General features: G+C 58.5%; 2 protein-coding genes across 2 annotated transcripts in view; one reads left to right on the top strand and one right to left on the bottom strand.

Annotated features, from left to right (window-relative positions):
• Window positions 1-1527: 1527 nt before the first annotated feature.
• Window positions 1528-11820, top strand: ARHGEF16 (Rho guanine nucleotide exchange factor 16). The gene is made up of 15 exons (XM_051786527.1): window positions 1528-2121; window positions 2804-3383; window positions 3990-4041; window positions 4468-4637; window positions 4924-4980; window positions 5476-5636; window positions 6114-6266; window positions 6651-6780; window positions 7453-7527; window positions 8187-8279; window positions 8650-8804; window positions 9110-9289; window positions 9392-9465; window positions 9871-9972; window positions 10402-11820. Exons 2-15 carry the CDS (start codon window positions 2829-2831, stop codon window positions 10539-10541), a joined length of 2097 nt encoding a protein of 698 aa, XP_051642487.1. The 5' UTR covers window positions 1528-2121; window positions 2804-2828; the 3' UTR covers window positions 10542-11820.
• The window catches only part of MEGF6 (multiple EGF like domains 6), a 72905-nt gene continuing 65587 nt past the window's right edge, over window positions 11765-19082 (bottom strand). Inside the window, exons 27-38 of the mRNA XM_051786514.1 lie at window positions 18951-19079; window positions 17579-17707; window positions 17184-17312; window positions 16402-16533; window positions 15949-16077; window positions 15692-15820; window positions 15415-15543; window positions 15108-15236; window positions 14593-14721; window positions 14380-14508; window positions 13750-13881; window positions 11765-13624 (exon numbers count right to left, since the gene is read on the bottom strand). Of these exons, the coding sequence (XP_051642474.1) occupies window positions 13557-13624; window positions 13750-13881; window positions 14380-14508; window positions 14593-14721; window positions 15108-15236; window positions 15415-15543; window positions 15692-15820; window positions 15949-16077; window positions 16402-16533; window positions 17184-17312; window positions 17579-17707; window positions 18951-19079 (1493 nt within the window). The 3' untranslated portion in view covers window positions 11765-13556. The remainder of the gene's footprint in view (window positions 13625-13749; window positions 13882-14379; window positions 14509-14592; window positions 14722-15107; window positions 15237-15414; window positions 15544-15691; window positions 15821-15948; window positions 16078-16401; window positions 16534-17183; window positions 17313-17578; window positions 17708-18950; window positions 19080-19082) is intronic.

Raw genomic sequence — 19082 nt, 5'->3', positions numbered from 1 at the left:
GAGTCAGTGAACTATCCAGTGATAGCGGTCAGATGGTTCAGCGGGGGCCCTGGGAGCAGAAATGACTTGAAAGCTGGGTCTTTGAGCTAACAACACCATTACCCAACTGATGAATGGCCTCTGCTTCAAAAAGTCATTCATGGTGATCAAATGATGGTGTCCCACATATGGGATAATGGCTCTTCCCTGGAGTTTGTGAGGGTTTCAGTCTGAGCTGAACCCTTGAGTGGGAGCCCTCTCCTCACAATGACTGCTGGAGCTTTTCTCCTTATTAGCCCTGGAGGGAAAGGATAAAAAATCTATGGGATAAGAAAGCTGTGATAATAGAGTGATTGTCAGGCAGGCCTTGGAGCAGAGAGAACAGATTCTTTTAAAGGAATATTGCTGACAAGTGGACTTTGTCATCCAGAAAGTACTTGAGATTCACCACAAACAAGCGAGAAAAAGGCTCCATTTGGGCGGGGGGGGGGGGGGGGGGAGGGGGCAGAGCAGGGGGGCAAAAGAGAAGGTCAAGGAAAAGTCTGTTCCCAGTACAGACAGAGAGCACTGTTGAGCCTGGCCTGACTGGGCAGCTGGGTTACCGGGCAGCTGTCAGCAGCCTGACCCTCAGATCCTCTTTCCCAGGAGCTGCAGCATCCAAAAGCATCCGAAACCGACGTTTTGTGCATCTGGAGGGACAGCCTGGGGTTACCTTTGAACAATGAAGACTCAGCAAAGTGAAGATCAGACGTGCCTTTAGTAAGGACCAGTCCTCAGGCTGCTGAAACACCGAGTGTGTGTTGGTCAGACCCTGAGAACAGCCGGGTCACAGTCGTTTGTCACCCGTTAACGTGATGGGAGAACGACACCGAATAATCCCATCACCTGCAGTGACCTTGGAGAGGCGGCCTTAGGGGATGGGGAATGCTGAGAGTCCAGGGGCTGGGAGCGACGCTCCGTGCAAACACCTGCTTAAGACCAGTCACGAAGCAGCAAAAGCCGGTGAAGCTAATGGGTTTTTCACTCCCAGGAAGCAGGGACGGACCCGGGATAGGGCGCGGAAGGGAGCAGAGCGCTCCTCGGAGCCGGGATGTGCGGGGCACCGGCTGCGGGTGCGGGCTCCGAGCGGCCCCCTCGCCCCTCCCGGGGCCTCCGGGGGCCGGCCCTCTCCCTCCACAGCCCCTCCCCAGCCCTTCCCCGGTCCCGCCCCGATCCCTCCCCGCCCCTTGCCCGGTCCCTCCCCTCGCCCGCCCCCGTCCCGTCCCGTCCCGCCGCCGCCGCCGCGCTGGCTCCGAGGGGCGCGGGTAGGTGCGGGGCCGGGGGTCGGGCCGGGGCGCTGCGGCGGGATCGGGGACCGCGGGGAGACACCGGGACCGGGAGCGGGGCTCCGGGGGCCGGGCGGGCGGCGGCCCCGGGGAGCGGCTGTCGGGCGCCTTCCGGGACCGGCACCGGCGCTCCCCGCCCGCCCCGCACCTCCCGCGGGCAGCCGGGAACCGTCCTCCCGGAGCTCCCTCCCGGCTGCAGGGCCCTCCCCGCGGGGCTCGGAGTCCTGCGGTGCCGGGGAGGTTTGGGCGCATCCCGGGGCTGTGTCCCGCCGTGCTCCCGGCCCACGGGGAGCCCTGCCCGCTGCCCCCCGGCACGGGGCACGCGGGGATGGAAGCGCCGAGTTACGGGACTGGAGCCCCGGCAGCCTGTGCCCATGTGCCGCCGTGGGCAGTGTCGTGGGGGGGTCGATGCCCTGCGTGGCCACCGACCCTCCACTCCAGCACCGAGAGCTGTGGATGCTGCAGCACCTGGAGCCTCTGGAATCGGGCCTGTTTATAAGCTTCATCCTCAGACAGGATGGGGTTAAGAGCAGAATGTGGCGCTTGCCTCATCCCAGGACACTTGGCAGACCTCTGGCCAAGAGGCCTGTGTCCTGCACCCGAGGACGGGGGAATGAGCAGCATCTCCATCAAATGAGCTGTTGTTAATTGGGTCTGTGTTGTCCTTCTGCCAGTCATTGATGCAGGGAAATGCACGGTCCAGTCTTGGTTTGTTTCCTGGTCTGTGGCCTTTGAAAAGGAACAGCTTGGAGATGGCACACAATGGGGTCAGCTGAGGGCAATTAAACCATCGTCTCTCCTGAAATTATGCAACAGGGTGGGTGTAAAATGCATTTCATGTTCCATGGGGGCACAGTTCCATAGGTGCACGGTCCCGTAGGTGCACAGTGCGTGGGATGGCACAGGAGAGGGTGAGTAAGCTTAGCCCTGGCCGAGGAGCTCGGGGCAGTCAGGCAGGTGTTTCTGTGGGCGGTGTGGAGCCGCTCCTCGGAGCAGCGAGGGGCAGGTACGAGCCTGGAGGAGCCCGGGGGTCACAGGGAGGCGCCGCCGGGGATTTCACAGCACGTCAGCCTGGGGGAGGTGGAATTCAGGAAGGGGAGGGCTGGCCATGGTGGCTGGAGGCACCCCATTCCCAAAGGGGATTAAGGGGACACAGAGGTGTGGCAGCAGCAGCAGTGGGGCTCGGCGGGGCTCCAGGCCTGCCCGGCTGCTCGCTCAGGTCTGAGCCTGCTCGGTGCCTGCGGCAGGGCCTGGCTGCTCCCACAGCCCGGCCACATCCTGCTCCCTCTGCAGGAGTGCCAGCCTGGGCCTGGCACCTGGGTGGCCCTGAGAGGTGCATGGGCAGTGAGAGCACCACGAGTGTGCCCGTACAGGCTCTGCCAGCACTCAGGGAAGGCACAGGCTGAGTCCTGTGCTGTCCTGAGGTTCCCCATGGCTCAGCATAAATTCCCACTGCCTTATGGGAGGCGTTCAGCTGTCTGTCTGTCTGTCTTCCTCAGCTCTCTGGTTCCCTGGGCCGCCGCCATGTCTCGGAGCCCCCCTGGCAGCTCTGTGGATGACAAGACCTTACTCCTGGAGTACCGATGCCACCCCGTGCGGCCAGAGCCCCCCGGCCTCGCCGTTCCCCCCGGGAGGCACAGCTCCACCAGGGCACCCGACGCCGCCCCGCTCTCGGTGCTGGGCTCTCCCCCCTCGGCCGATCCCCGCCGCATCATCCTGAGCACGGACAGCCCGGCCGCGCTGAAGGTGGGAACCCAGCAGCTCATCCCCAAAAGCTTGGCTGTCTCCTCCAAGCCCAAGAACAGCCCCTCCCGACACCAGAGCTTTGCGGCGTCTGGGGCGAGCCGAGAGCCCCTGAGCCCCGACCCGAAGCGGGCAGTCGTCCCCATCGTCTCCCTGGAGGCGGAGGATGAGGAGGATGGTGGAGGGGCCCTCAAGCGCAACCTGAGGAACATGTCCTACCGCGCGGCCATGAAGGGCCTGGGCGCGGAGCCGGAGCCGGCCAAGGCCGTCCCCTCGCTGAAGCCCCTGTCAGAGGAGGGCAGTGCCCTGCCCGACCGCAGCCCCGGCAGGAACAAGGTGGGTTTGGCACCCACTGTCACCCCATTGCTGTCGGGCAGGGATGGGGTCCTGCTTTCCTGGTGCTGTCAGGGGATCTGCCGGGTCTTTCTCCCACAACTCTGGTCGGTCGTGGAGCTGGCAGGCCCTGCGGAGCCTGGTGACATGACTGCTGCCTTGGGAAGCTCCATGTCACCAGCAGGTGCTGCAGGTCCCTGGAGAGCTGGGAATAGCTGCCATGGCTCTCATGAGGAGTGGAGCTGGCTGCTCCGGGGCCACTTGGCAGGCGGCTGTGGGATGTTTGCAGGGTGGGGCTCAGGTGAGCAGCTCCAGTTGTACACAAACATGGGTGAAGCAGGTCTGGGGAAAGGGAGACTCCAGAGCAGGCAAAGTCCAGGTGCGAGGGAGATGTGACAGGCAGCGGTGTAACTACAGAGTGTGACCCTGATAACGAGAGGTGAAGGCTGAGTCACCTGGGGAAGGCAAACAGAGCTCAGACAAAAACCAGGCTGAAAGAACAGGGTGGTGTGGGCTGACTGGCACAGGTAACTGCCCCGTTCCTGAAGGAGTTTTCCCAGGGACACAGAAGTGCAGTAACCACAGCATGTTCTCCTGTTCCCCTTGCAGAGAACCCTTGGGCGGAAGCGGGTGCAGAAGCGCGGCGGCTCGTTCAAGGACCGTGAGTGCTGCGGGTCCCCTCTGCTCGTGGGGCTCTGGGCCCTGCTCAGCGAAGCAAATCCCTGCAAGGCCCTTTCCCATGTGTGCTGCTGCTTGTCCCTGGCCTGGGGCCATGGCTTTTGTGGAGCACTGCCGCCCTGCTTTCCCCCTCCTGGGGTGGATGACACTCTGGTGGCTGCTGTGCTTGCAGCTGGACCGCTCCCAGCTCGGTCCCAGGGAAAATGGGAGAGCTGCGTGCGGTGTCCTGGCTGCAGGAGGCTGCTGGGAGTGGGAGCTGCTGGGTAATCAGTGCTGTGCAAAGTCCAACCTCGGCAGGGAGGTGCCAGCCTGGGCTCGTGGCTGGCGGGGCGAGGCGGCCGTGGCCGAAGGGAAGCCGTGGGCCGTGGCTGGGAGAGGCTGTGCTGACCTCGTGCCTCTTCCTCTGCAGAGCCCCGGCTGTATCAGGAGATCCGTGAGAGAGGGCTGAACTCTGTCAGCCATGAGTCAGACGAGGATTTGCGGGAGGAATCCATCCCAGAGGAGCCATCCCCTCTGGGTGCTGCTATCGTGGTGCAGAGCTACCGCCCGGCGCAGGTGACCTGGAGCCAGCTCCCGGAGGTAGGGGCAGCAGCCCAGCCCCAGCCCAGAGGGGCTGAAAGCTGTGAGGGCATAATTCCACAGCTTTAGTCTTTGCAATGGGATGTTCTGGGCTGTCCAGCCCTGCCTGGGACACACATGTTCTGTGTGTGTGATGGTGGGCAGTGCTGGTGATGTGTGATGGTGTGTGGGGGTATGTGATGGTGTGCTGAGTGACTGTGCGATGGGGTGGCTGGCAGAGCCCCGGACCGCACTAGAGGGCGTGCAAGGACCATCATTCCTGCTCATCCCAGCCTCTCTCCCGCAGGTTCTGGAAGCAGGCATCCTGCAGAGGATATGCCCCGAGGAGCGCAAGAGGCAGGAGGTGAGAGGAGCCTGGGACATGCTGGCAGGGCAGTGTAGACACTACAGGCTGTGGGATTGTACCTGTGTCAGGGGTCAGCTCTGAGCAGGGCTGGGCTCAGCTCGAGTTCAGCTCAGTTCGTGGTGCTGCTGCTGCTTCCAGCTACTCTGGGATTGGGTAGTGCTGGAAGGGCTTGCTGGGGAAACAGGCAGCTCCAGAGGATGCTGATGGGAAATAGCCACTGGAAGGGAAAACATCTTAAGTCATTGTTAACTTTTTCATTAATTTTTATTATTAATTTTGTCAGTGTAATAAGCTGTGGCTTATCAATGACTTGAGTATCATCCTAAAACACACTGAGGTTATTGGTGTTGGCCAGGCCATGCATGAGGTGATAAAAGGAACACACCGAACTGTTGGAGCCGAGTCATTTCCAGTGGCTTTGTGCACATTTTAATTCCCTGCTTTGCTCAGTCAGTTTGTGCTGTTGCATCTTCCCTGCCCTGCCCTGTCCAGGCAATGTTTGAGATCATCACTTCTGAGTACTCCTACATGCACAGCCTGAGTGTCCTGGTGGGCCACTTCATGCGCTCGGAGGAGCTGAAGGAGACGATGACGCAGACGGAGCATCACCACCTCTTCTCCAACATCGGGGACATCCTGACGGTCAGCACGAGGCAAGTGGGGGGCACGGCAGGGGCTGGGACCAGGCAGGCCTGGGGGGGTCTCTGAGCTCCCTTTATTTGTCATGTAAAAACAACCATCCCTTGCGCTGTTGAGGGTGCTCCCTGGGAGCTGGGGAGCAAACACTTTGGGAGTGAGGCTGGGAGAGCTGTGTCTGTGTGGCAGAGCAGCAGGAGCAGGATGCAGCAGCCCTGGGAATGGCTGCGGGGGCGTTGAGGCCTTGCAGCTTCCCAGTGGAGCAGAAACCAATCCTCATGGAGAGCTGAAGTGGAGGAGGGACCCTGTGCGGGAACAGAGGAAGTGCCTGTGTCTGGGGAAGGTGTGGGTGTCTCAGCTGCTGGAGCTGACCTACCAGAAGGGATCAGGGCCCCATCTCCACTGGAAAAACTGGGCAAAAGTTGCAGAGGGAGCACCCAGTTTGTCTGGCCCTAAGGAGTCATGTAGTGATGTTGTTTAAATTCTCTCCTCAGCTTCTTTGAAGACTTAGAGAAGCGCCACCAGGAAAACCTCCTGATGCCTGACATCAGTGACATAGTGGAAGAACACGCCTCGAACCACTTCAACCCCTACATCAGTTACTGCTCCAATGAAGTCTATCAGCAGAGGACACTGGATAAGCTGCTGTGAGTACAGGGCTTGGGCTGGCCCAGGAATTGCCTCCCAGGGGCTCTGGGCTTCAGGGATTGCAAAGGTCGATAACTCGTGTGGTGCATTAGGGACTCGTGTGGAGACTGTTCAGATCCTCCTGGTGCTACAGGTCCAGTCTGAGTCCACAGCTGGTATATCTGTGGCTTTACCAGCTTTCGGTGGACTTACCATTTATCTTTGGGTGCTTTTCCACCACCCACTGAGGGATTGGTCCCTCTTCCACCCACCTGGGTGCTCTGAGCCCAGCAGAGTGACAGCAAGCACCAGGGACCGTGCCATCACCGCTCTGCATGGAGAGCTGCTGGAAAATCTTGATTATAGAAGAACAGAGTTAATGGATCTTTCTTGTCCTGTTTCAGAACCACAAACCCCTTATTTAAAGAGACTCTGAAACAAATTGAAAGGAAACCAGAGTGTGGAGGCCTGCCAATGATCTCATTTCTCATTCTCCCCATGCAGAGGGTAACACGGCTTCCTCTGCTCTTAGATGTAAGTAGCCACATGGTGGCGTTGCTTGGTTCCTCTGAAGAGGTCACTGTTACTCCCTTCTTTGGTTTGTGGAGCCCAGGACAGCCTCTGCCTGGACTTCCATCCCTTTGGGAGCTGAGGCCAGGATGCTGAGCCTGTATTCAGATTTAGATCCAGAGTGATCTCTTTCTTGGGGGTGTCAGATGTGCAGCCTAAAGCTCTGAGAATAACACTTCATGTCTTGGTGCCACTCACCTGAGTAACCTGAGGTTCTTTGTGCCATATCTGGTTTCCAGGGTGGGGTGGCACAAGTGTCCTGTTTGTTGAGTGGTCAGGCAGCCCCAGAAAGGAAAGCAGGTCTTGCATTCTTTATGGAAATCTGCTTTAAATGGCAAAGCTGTTGGAATGGCATATCCAGTAACTGCTCCCAGTCTGTGGTGGCTGCAGGGGTGAGGGCCAGGGGGCTGCTGGGGTGCCAGTCAGGCACTTACCAGGCATGAAAGCCCCAGCAGGAACCAGGGTCACAGCTCCCAGCACTGTTAAACCTTGCTCTGGCCACGTGCCTGTCCTGCTGCCAGGCTGACTGTCAGGAACAGCTCGAGCCCGTGTCAGACCCTGAAATCCCAGGGAAGCAGCTGGTGTGCCATTCCCTGTGGGGCAGTGTCACTGAAGTGCCTTGTCTTGGAATTCCAGACGGTCCGTCAGCAAACAAACGCACACACTGCAGCGTACGGAGCTGCCACCCGGGCTCTGAAGGCCATCAGCAAGGTGAGGCTGCCACATCTCCACCTGTCCTACTGCCAGCAAGCCTTCCAGTGTGCTGCTCCAACATTCCAGCCTCTCAGTCTCCTCCCAGCATCGGTTCACTTGAGTCTCCTCTGCTCCAAACAGCTGCTGGACGAACACCTCTTCTCCCTTCTCACCTTTTTCACCTGATCTTGCTTTTTCCTTTTCCTCGTCCTCTTTTCTTCTTTCCTCTTTGGCCCACGTTTGTCCTTCTCTTTGGTGTCATCATCTCCATGAATCTCCTCCTCTTGGAAGATCCCTCGAGGTGCCAGCAGACCAACCCCTGCTCACCGAGGGCAGCGAGTGAAGCAGAGCCAAGTGTGGAGCACAGGAGCACTGTCTGTGCTGCTGGATCTCATCTCCCTCTGCTTTCCCATCCGATGGTCAGGCACAGAGGGCAATGGGCCACAGAGATTGTGGCCACCAGTGTGGTTCACTTTAGTCCTTCTCCAGGCAGAGCACATGTGGCATCTCTCTCTCCTGGAGAGCATCCCACTGCCTTTTCCCAAACCTGGCTGTCTCTCCTGCTCAGGGAAGGGGGGCAGCCCGTGACCCTTGACCAGGAGCACTGGGACTGATGCAGCAGATGGATGGCCTCAGCATCCAGCCCTTCTCCACTTGTGATGTTTTTCTCTTCCCAGCTGGTCAAGAGCTGCAACGAGGGAGCTCGGGCCATGGAGAGGACGGAGCAGATGTACACCCTGCAGAAACAGCTGGAATTTGGGAAGAAGAAGGTGAGCTCTTGTGGAAGTGGTGGCGGGAAGTCTTTTGGGGTGTGCTGTTCAGGCGGGTCAGGCCTGTCCTGGGAATCCTTCTGGGAAGCCTTGACTGGACTGTCGGATGCAGGCAGCTCTCTAAAGGGCTGCAGAAAAGCCATGACATTGTCACCTGCTGCTGCAGTTCAGGGGCTGTGCTGGAGCAGGCTGCACGGCTGCTCCGCTTCCAGGTGGCTCCTGGGAAGTCCTTTGGAAAAGGCGCTTAAAAACCATGTGGTGTGTCCATCCCAAGTGACCCCAGGGCCACTGCAGGTTCAGTTCTTGGCTTGATTTTGCCAGCTGCTGGTGACAAGGGCAGTAAGTCAGCCTTCTCCTGGCCCTGTTTCAGCCCTTCCCGCTGATCTCCGCGTCCCGCTGGCTGCGGAAGCGGGGGGAGCTGCACCTGCTGCTCTCGGAGGAGGCGGGAATCTTCCGCCGCGGCGCCGGCCGGCTCTGCTACCTCTTCCTGTTCAACGACGTCCTCATCATCACCAAGAAGAAGAGGTAAGGCTGGGAGGAGGGACCTTCCTTTCCCTGGAAAACAACTAGAGGATTAAATCTCCGTTTCCGGAGCAGCACACACCTGAGAAATGCGCGAGATTTCCCAGGTTTGACCTTTTTGAGGCATCCCTTGTCAGCCAGATGGGAAGTGCCTGGTCCCACTGCCCTTGGCTTTGCCTCTGTGCAAGTGCCCAGAGCCATGTCCCACCTGTGGCGGCTGCTCCGGCTGAGCCTCATCCACCGGGCTGGGAGCTGGGAGGGAGCTCAGACCCTGCACGGCTCTGGCTCTGATCCCATCTGTGCCACAGCGAGGAGAACTACACGGTGATGAACTACGCCACGCTGGACCAGGTCACCGTGGAGAAGGTGGAGAGCCCGGATCCACCGTCCCCTGCTCCCGGGAAGGCCGGCGGGCACCTGCTCCGGGTGGTGCTGGAGAAGGACAGCGAGGGCCGGCGGGAGGAGATCGTGCTGTCGGCGGAGACACTGTGAGTGGAAAGCCTTCATCCTGCTGGGAATGTCCCAGCTACTGCTGGCAGCAGGGACACTGTCCCCAAGGCTTTCTCTGATATGGGCTTTCCCTCTGGTAGGAGTGACCGGGCCCGGTGGATTGCGGCGCTCATGCACCGAGAGAAGGAGAAGCCTGACACCACTCCCAAAGGAGGTACCACATACCTGGCTCTGCCAGGATTGCCTGTTACACTGGAGCCTTGCAGGCACAGGTGTCTGCCTTGTTCTCCGCTCCTGCTGGAAAAGGAGCTGATGGAGAGGAGAACTCCAGTACCATGCCTTGTTCCTCAGGAGTTGCCTCACATTAAGTTGTCAGCCACAATTAACCTTAAATACCTTTCCTGGGAGGCACAGTGGAATTCCGGGAATGCCTTTGGCTGTTGTAAGAGGAGATCTGACAAGCTAGGAGGGACAAGGGGCAGGGACAGGAAAGGAGTGTGCCATGCTGGGGTGGGCAGCCGGGGGGGTCACAGCCAAGCAGGGGGCTGGCCACACGTGCCAGGCTGTGGCTCCTGGCCATGCCTTCTCACTGGTCCCTGCTGTCCCCTGTCCTCCACAGAGCTGAGCCAGGTGGAGATCACCCGTGCCTACCTGGCCAAGGAGGCAGACGAGCTCTCCCTGCAGCAGGCAGACGTGGTCCTGGTGCTGGGGGGAGAGGACGGTGAGTGTCGGGAGTGCGGAGCTGCAGCCAGGACAGGCTGACCTCAGCAGAGCTGGGCGGGGGGAACCTCCAGTGATCCCCATGAACTGAGACTGCAGCAATTGCAGAAGTTTTCAGGAAGTTGGTGCCGTGTCCCAGCAGGTGACAGTGGGCTCCAGGGGCTGACAGAGGTGGCACTGCCATGGGCAGCTGCTGCATTCGTTAGGGGTGACTCCTGTGTGCAGGCTGTGGCTGGAAGAGACCTCAGAAGTCAGAGAAATACACCCCAGAACAGGCAGTGAACCAGAAACCTCCTCCCCAGCCAAGCTTTCCCCCGATGCCTGTAGCTGGCAGCTCTGTGGGAAGGGGGTGGTGCGGCCCCATTCCATGTGCATCCCTGGGAGCCATGGCTCTTCCTCATCGCTGTCAGCTGCTCTGTTCTCCTCCCAGGGTGGTGCTGGGGCGAGCGGCTGCGGGACGGGGAGCGGGGCTGGTTCCCCCAGAGCTGTGCCCGGCGGATCACGAGCCGCTCGGCCGTGGAGGGCAACGTGCGCCGGATGGAGCGGCTGCGCATCGAGACCGACGTGTAGGCTGAGAGCCAGAGAGACCCTCTGGGGACCGCTCAGGGACCTCCAAACCTCTGCACACCGAGCCCGTGGCGAGAAAGGAGCAGAGAGCCTTTTGCCTGGAACTGTGTGTGTCTCGGGGGCAGATCTGATCACCCAGGACTGGTCTCTGTACCGGCCGTGACAGCGGCTCCTTCACGTGGGACCCGGTGCTCCCGGCACCGCTGGCACTGGAGACCCGGAACAGGCTCCGGGAGCAGCCAAGGACTTTGCTCAGGCTGAAAAGGCTGTGGCTGTTCTGGGCCGTGTGAGGTGCCTGCGCTGCCATCCCCGTCCCTGCTGTCACCTGGGCCAGTGCCCGCTGGCAGCAGCTGCACTGCTGGCATGGGGAGAGCTGGGTCAGGGGTGAGCACACCCCAACCAGGAATTTTTACAACTTAAATCTATGCCCAGCTTATTCCTTGACCCAGTTTTCCCTCCTGCTGCTATTTTATTTTTTTTCTTCCCTCCCTATAATTCTTGGTCCCTTTGGGCACAGCCATGACCTCCACAGGTGAGGTGATGGTAAATTACTGGATGCCAGAGTTGTTCCCATGGAGTCAGCTCTGGGGCCAGGAATGGGATGCTCCAGGCAGAGGGGGGAGCAGGGGCCTGACAAGAAGCAATGCTGCAGCTCCCACCTGCCTTTCCCTCCTCCCAAGGCGGGGAGGGGGCTCTGGCAGGGGCTCGGCCGTGCTCAGCCCTCCCACCCCGTGCAGGGGACATGGCAGCTACAATTTCGGGGTGAGATGGCCCCACACACTGCCAGCTTTGGGCAGCATTGATGTAATGTCTATTCTGATCAAACTGTTAAAGGATTAATTGGGGTAACAATAAATTCATGGATCCCACTGAACAGCATGTTCCCTGTTAGTGGGGACTGGTGTCCCTGAGCACAGCTCCGTGTCACTTCCAAGGAGCCAGATTTGTCCTACTATGAGCCCTAAAAAGAAGCTTCATTCTGCTGGGTGGCATCATGCCTCTGCATGTTCTCAAATATATATGTGCATCTCAGGAAACACCCTCCAGAGCCCTGACTAACAGTCTGCTGTCACCTGGAGCACGTTTCAGGTGTATTTATTTGACTGAGAAAAGTTAAATAGAAACTCAGCCAGGCTTTCTGTTTATTTCCCTTAACTGTGGAGAAATAAACATTTTTCATCAGTGCTAAATTAAAGGAGATACAATCAAAAGAGAGACAGAGCATGAAAAGAGGAAACAAACAATTTGTATTAAGAAATATGAACAGGAAAAAAACCACATTATATAAAAATACACGTACAGGGTTGCTGTGGTCCCATGCTCAGACACATGGTTTGCTCTGAGCTTCCAGGAGTCACGGAGCTGCAGCTCAGCTTCATGCTGGAGCAGGACGGGATGGATCCATCCCCACACTTAAGGCTGTTTCCATGTTCTCCTGGAGCAAGGCCATCGAGGCAGAGTGTTTTTTCTCCTCCTTCTGCACTGGGGGAGCTGGTGCTGGTTCCCAACCAGCCAAGGCCATCACTAGAACCTTCCTCCAACCCCTGGGCACTTCAAGGCAAAGGGAACCCAAGGGGTGATTGTCTGGAGAATTGGCAGCACGACTGGCAGGACTGATCTGGGGGCATTTGGCACATGGACAAAATGTTCCTACTCCCTGGTTATCCATCATCCAACATCCAACCTTAACGACACGATTTTGGTCCTTCACTACATACTTATATTAACATCGTTTCTTCACAAGAATGATACCTAATGCAAAAAATACTGTTAAGGAAGAAATAAAATAAGAAAGGAATTAGCCCAAAATTACAAGTTATATACAGCTTAAAATAAATTCCATCAGGAAAAGAAACAATTCTTTTATTATTTTCAGTTGGCCCCTGTGGGAATAATTTAAAGGCCAAGTGCCTGGGCAGGGCTGTGCTGCAGCTGCCACAGTGGGGATGGGATGGGATGGGATGGGATGGGATGGGACAGGGCTGTCCCTCCCCTCTGCAGAGCCAGGGTTCCTCTGACAGTGTTGGCTCTTGGGCTTCCCCTGCCCAAGAGCTTTGTGCAAACAGACAGAGGGGCTCAGGGGCTGGGGGAGCCCTGGCCAGGGTGATGGTGTTGGAGCAGTGGCATTGGAGTGGTAGCATTCCCTGCTGCTGCAGGTGGCAGCCAAAGCCTTGCCATGACTTCATACCCATTACCAAGCCAGGAGCCAGCTGCTTTTCCTGCCTCTACCCATTCCCAGCCCCTGGCTATGACTCAGGGTCCAAGGCTGGGGGAGGACACTCCCATAGGGACGTGCATTGACCAGGTGGTGCAAGTGCTTTGTCTCCACACAGTATCTTTGATTACCACACTTAATCTTCCTTTTTGGTGGAGTAGGTGACAGGGACAGCTCCATGGGCTGATAAACCCCTGGCATAATAAACAGGCTCCAGCACAGCCTGCACTGTGGGCAAGGAGCCCAACGTGTTCCCCCACAGCAAATAGTTATTTACAGTAAAACAACACTGCAAATTCAAATTTAAAAAACAATTCAAGTGAGGCAGTACACCCACAGGAGGCCCAAGCCCAGGAGAGCCGGGCAGGGTCAGCCATCAGTCCTGACAACGCTGTGGTTCAGCTTCCCATAAATATTGGTGCATAAATACCTGATTTGGTCCACAATTTCAGCCCCCTCCCCAAGCCCAGCACCCAGAAGATGAAGGTCAGCAATGTGTCACGAGCTGCCAAAGTCCACTGTCCCCTGACCAGAACTGATTCCTTCTGAACTGGTCCCTCTGGTCTCTGGCTGAAGGCCTGCACTGGTGTTGGCACCCGTGTCCTCACGGCCAGCCCGTGCTGGCGCAGTGAACTGGTTATACTGGGCGCTGCAGCCTCGCTCAGCCAACCCCAAAGGCAGCAGCTGGGGCTGTGAGGAGATGAAAGCTGCTCATGCAGCTCATAAATGAGTTCCTTAACAGGTCATTGGCTTCTTCAGGTGTCTGCTTGGTCCCACTGGGGGAGCAATCCCGGGAGCAGGATCTAGTGCTCAGCCAGCCAGAGCCCCTCCAGGGGTGGTGGTGACCTGGTGGGTGCCAGGGACTGTGTGGCTGGAAGGGAAACGGGACAGGTCAGTCCTCACTGCCCCTCCGAGCACGGGCACCACGTCCCAGAGGTTTTGCAGAGGGATTCCCCCCCAGGCACAGCCAGTGGCTCTCCTGGCACCTGCATTTACCTTCCCGGCACGTGGGTCCCGTGTGGCCGTCCAGGCAGAGGCACTGCCCGTTCCGAGCGTTGCAGTAGGAGCTGCGGGGGGCACACTGGCAGGTCAGGTGGCAGCCAGGGCCGAAGTGGGTGGGCTGGCAGTCTGCAGAGGGCACAGAGGTGCTCAGGCCTGAGCCTGTGGCAGCAGCCAAGCAGGAATGCTCAGACCTTTCCCGGGATACAGCAGGCAGAGCTTGCAGGGGAAGCTGGGAGCAGAACAGGGCTGAGAGCTTTTTGCCCTCCCCCCTGCCAGCCTGCACTTGAGCTCTGGTGACACGGGACATCAGGATACCCCCAGAAAAACAAGGTGTTCCTTCTGTGTTTCATCCTCAGCCTTTTGATCTAATAACAAGGGCTCTGGAGGCTGAAGGACTGTTTGTGTTCAGGTCTGGCTACAAACAGAGGCTGGAGAGGTGAGTGCTGCTATTCAGGTGCCCTCTTGCTCTATGAGGGGACACACCCCAGAATAAAAACCCCTTCCATGAGGACTGAGCTCTAACAAAAGGGGATTTGCATTCATTTTAAGACAGAGTTTTGAGCTCACTGTCCCCCCATCTCACACAGTGCCCTCCCTCCCCTGCCCCTCTGTGGCTCAGCTCACCTGCAGCGCACGTGGGGCCGGTTTTCCCGGGCGGGCACAGGCACTGCCCCGTGGCCGGGTCACAGGGCACGTCACCAGCACAGTCACAGAGCCGCTGGCACCCCTCGCCGTACGTTCCTTCCTTGCAGCCTGTTGGAGAGCAGGGATAGAGCAGCTGCCCTCGGGCTCGCCCCTCAGGGTGCCCTGGGAAGCAGAAGGGTGGGTGGGCAGTACCTTCGTGGCATCGCTCCCCGCGGAGCCCGGCGGGGCACCGGCAGTGGCCACTGGCCGGGTCACAGCCAGCCCCATGCTCACAGTCACAGCGCTGCCGGCAGCCCACTCCATGGAAACCCGCGGGACAGCCTGGGATGGAGACAGCTCATTAGAGGGCAGGCGGGTGGAACGAGCCGAGCTGCAGCAGAGCCCCAGGAGCCCAGCAGAGAGAAGCAGTGAGCTTTTCTCCTCGAGAGGCGCCCACGGTCACAGAGCAGCACGTTCAGCTCTGCGGTGTTTGCTCAGTGCCCAGCGCCCCTGGGCAGTGGGGACGTGTGTGCCCAGTTGCCTTGGGATGGCACCGCTGCGCCTGTGGGGTCATGCAGAGGTCAGAAGCAGGGTTTGCTGAGAACTCCAGTGGAAAAGGAAGAGCCCACTGGTGTCTCAGACCCGTGTCCCACGGTCCTGCTCTCCGGATGAGCTTTATGGAACCACCCCCTGCCCAAAGCCGAAGGTGTCCCCGCTGTCCCACTCACTGTGCTCGCACAGGGGCCCGTAGTGCCCCGCGGGGCAGCGGCAGGTCCCCGTCCCCGGGTCGCAGGTGCCGTTGTGCAGGCAGGGGCACTGGAGCTGGCAGTCGGCACCGAACCTCCCCGGCGGGCATTCTGCAGGGGAGAGGGAGCGACAGAGCTGCTCAGCGGCCCCACTCCTGCACTTCAGAGAGCCGTGATAAGGCACTACAGGCACGGGTGGGAAAACAGAAACTGGACCCAATACGGAACAGACGGAGCAAGCTCTGCAGTTCCTGGTTGGTGCAGGACGATCAATCCAGGTCAGGTTTACCTAATTGGCAGGATTTCCCTGTCCATCCAGGTGCACACGAACAGGAGCCATTGGCTGCATCACAGAGGCCCCCATTGAGGCAGGAGCAGGTCTGCTGGCAGCCCACCCCGTACCGGTGCTTCTCACAGCCTGCAGGACAAGAGGCAGTGGTGGTGGGCACAGGGACCACGAGCAGAGATCTCAGGGCAAGGCAATCAGTTCCCACTCAGGACCTTTCCCAACCCACTGCCTGCAGTTCCTGCTCGTCCTGAGGCACGAGCCCACGGCTGGTGGTTACCTCTCTCACAGGTGGGCCCAGCTCTGCCGGGGGGGCAAACACAGTCCCCGGTGACGGGGTGACAGGGAGCACCGGCCCCGCAGGAACACAGCCCCGCACAGTCCTGCCCATAGCGGCCAGCGGGACATCCTGCAGGAGGAAAACCTTGGTCAGGCCAAAGCAGGGCTGGCAGGTGGGAAGTGGGAGAGCTCCCAGCGCTCCCCTCCCCCTGAGGAGGCTCCCACGCCTCCCACCCCTCCGGCTGAGCCGGCACTCACCGGTGCCGCAGTCGGCGCCGAGGTAGCCGGGCGGGCAGTGGCACATCCCCGTGGCAGGGTCACACCGGGCCCCGTTCTTGCACTGGCACAGCCTCTCACAGTCACGGCCGTACCACCCAGGGGAGCACTCTGGGGGGAGAAGAAACAGCAGCTTCTGCATCTAAAAGTACAGCTCAAGGTCCAGACATCCTGGGAAAACCCACAGGTGTGTTGGTACAGCTGTTTCCCCAGAGAGCAGGCAGAGAGCTCTGCTGGGAGCGGGTCTGTGCCAGGCTGGCACTGTCCTTGGAGCTCTGATCCGCTCTGTCACACAGAGCAGCTCCAAAGCACCCACGGCTCAACGAGCTGCAGGAGCTCACACACACACACACACACATACATCACTCACAGCACCAGGACTTTGGGATGGGACAACCTGCAAAAGGGACACAGAGGGACTGGAGCAGGACTCACCCAGCTGGCAGGAGGGGCCATGGAAGCCGGGGGCACAGACACAGGCACCGGTGACCGGGTGACATTCCTGGGTGGCTCCAGAACACTGGCAGATCTGAGCACAGCCCTCTCCGAAGGTTCCAGGCAGGCAGGCTGTTAGGAGAGGAGGCACCAAGGTGGTCAGGAGCTATCCCACCCCTCTGTGCAAGGCTTTTCTTTTTTTTTTTTTTTTTATTTTTAGTCAGGATTTAGGGAGCTTTTTATGACAGCAAAAGTTCTCTGCCACCCAAAAAGCAAAGGGACCCACATGCAAAAGCTTCCCTGACTCCAGGAAAGACTTGGATTGAAAGGAAAACCAAGTACTTAAAGGTATTAGATGCTGTTTTCTGTGCCAGCCCTACCTGCCCTCGCATTTCCGCAAACTCCACACACGGACACAGCAAATCCAGCCCTGTCCTCTGGGTAAGGAATGTGCTCACATGCCTCTGTCTCTTCCAGACTTGCTCATACTCACAGGAGCTCATTTTAATACTGATTTACTGCTAATCCTCTGGATAAATACCCAGCTCTGATTTCCCACTTGGCTCCCTCTGCCCCGCTAACATTCCGCAGGCATGCACCCAGCTGCCAGACTGGGAGTTGCTCCTTGGCACAGCTCTCGCTCTTTTTCCCCCCCTGTATTTTCTGTAGGAATTGCTTGACCCGTCACGTTCCCAGAGCCTGTCAGCAGAGCTGTGAGAGGATCCCTGCCATCTCCAGAGCCTGTCAGCAGAGCTGTGAGAGGATCCCTGCCGTCTCCGTACATTTTTCACATCCAGAGCCGGTCAGTCCCGGGGGGCAGCCGCACTGGCCGGTGACGTGGTGGCAGGGCACTCCCAGGGGACAGGTGCAGCGGCTGGCACAGTTCTTCCCAAAGGAACCTGGCAGGCAGGCTGTGGGAAAACAAACATTGGGATGTGAGCCTCCTGCCTGGGTCTTAAGTTATGGTTAATGCCTGAAAGGCATCAGAGCCCCAGGGGCAGGCCCTGCCCCAGTGCTCGCCCACAGTGCTGAGCCAGCCTGGCAGCACCTTGTGTCACAGCCTCAAAATGTTTTGCCACCATTTGTAATTCTTATTAAAAATGAAGCTTCCCTCCCCCCCAGACTCTGTAGGAGCCTCAGTTTCCCTGGGTTCCCCCTGCCCAGAGATATTCCTCACCCTTCTCACAGCGCCGGCCTCTCCAGCCACGGGGGCAGTCACAAGCACCAGTGACGTGGTGGCACGAGACACTGTCCCCACAGTCACAGAGCTCCTCACAGCGTGCCCCAAACCTCCCCTCTGGACAAGCTTCAGGGATGAAAATGGGAGAGAGGACAAATTACACCCAAAAAAAGTGCCATGGGAGCTTTTTGCCAGCAGTTTCTGTAGGCACACACCTCACTGTGTGCTCACACAGGCAGCTTGAAATACAGCCTCGGACAAGGACAGGACTCCAGCTTGGGTTTTTTAAAAATTGATATAATTTCCTCATTTGGGGTGGGTTTTTTCATTAATTTATATTGAAAGAAATTCTAGAACTGCTTATCACTGCCTGGTGCTGAGGGACCTTGCTGCTGGGGGCTGTAGGTGTGGGGACACTGGGAGGGGACACTGTGCCTTGGGATGTGGCAGGATGCAGTGAGGTGAGTTGTGTGGCCAAGCCTCAGCTGTCAGGCAAGCTGTTTCCAGCCTCCTGAAGGGAAAAACATTCCCAGCAAGAAACCTGAGAGTGGCTGGTGGCAGCTCCCTTGTGCCAGACTTCAGCTGGCAAGTGCTGGCACCGAACTTTACACCCAGATATAAGGATGTGCCAAGAGATATCGTGACTCCTGAAAGGGAAGAAGCCTGTGGGCGTCTTCTTGGTGTGCTGATACGTGATGAAGTCCCTGTTGCTGCTCTGAAGGCCAAAAGCCTTTTCAACACTTCCTCATTGGAAGGGGATTGCCAGGGTGTGTGTGTCACCTCTAGGGATACAGTAGGCACAGGAACCACCGAGGGACTGATGTAATGATCTACTGGGACTTGGGACCAAAGCCAGGCCCTGAGGGTCAGTGTGAAACAGGGACACATGGAAGGAAGAATGGAAAGGAAATGATCCTCTATTGCCCTTATAATAAATGGGAGAGAGGAAGATCCTCACTTGGCACTTAGGTTTCACCACGGAGGATTGCTGTCCTGCCTTCAGCCCCACTTGGAACTGATGCCTGGGGCTCTGGGCCTTTGGGAACCCCATCCCTCTCCCACCAGCTGCTGTGCAGCCTCTGTGTGTGCACCACCACTTTCAGGACAGCCTCCAGAGGAAAGGAACTAGACAGGGTTGGAACTGGAGGATCTTTAAGGTCCTTTCCAACCCCAACTGCTCTGTGATTCTATGGAAGGAGAAAGCACAGTAGCTGGCAAAACCAGGGCACCTGACAGCTCTCTGCAGTACTGAAATTGGAATTTTATGTCTTTGCTTAAGCCCTCCCTGGCCCCCAGACCCTCCCTGTGCAGCACTGGGTGCTGACACAGCCGTCGATGCCCACGGCCAGGCCCCCCGTGCCCCACTTACGGCTCTCGCACTTGTGCCCCGTCCAGCCGGGCTGGCAGAGGCACTGCCCCGTCCGGCGGTCACACAGCCCCCCGTGGTGGCACTCGCAGCGCTGCTGGCAGTCGGCCCCGTGCTGGCCCTGGGCACAGGCTG

Source organism: Manacus candei, unplaced genomic scaffold (assembly GCF_025592945.1).
Source record: "Manacus candei isolate 608988 ecotype Guabito, Panama unplaced genomic scaffold, ASM2559294v1 h1tg000022l, whole genome shotgun sequence".
Taxonomy (NCBI): Eukaryota; Metazoa; Chordata; class Aves; order Passeriformes; family Pipridae; genus Manacus; species Manacus candei.
This window is presented reverse-complemented; position numbering and strand designations above follow the sequence as displayed.

Excerpts from the sequence above, each read along its gene's own strand:
- ARHGEF16 (XM_051786527.1), top strand. The coding sequence starts at position 2,829 with ATGTCTCGGAGCCCCCCTGGCAGCTCTGTGGATGACAAGACCTTACTC. Across the intron at positions 5,637-6,113 it reads ATCCTGACGGTCAGCACGAG|CTTCTTTGAAGACTTAGAGA; the intron begins GCAAGTGGGGGG and ends TTCTCTCCTCAG. Across the intron at positions 9,973-10,401 it reads GGTGCTGGGGGGAGAGGACG|GGTGGTGCTGGGGCGAGCGG; the intron begins GTGAGTGTCGGG and ends TTCTCCTCCCAG.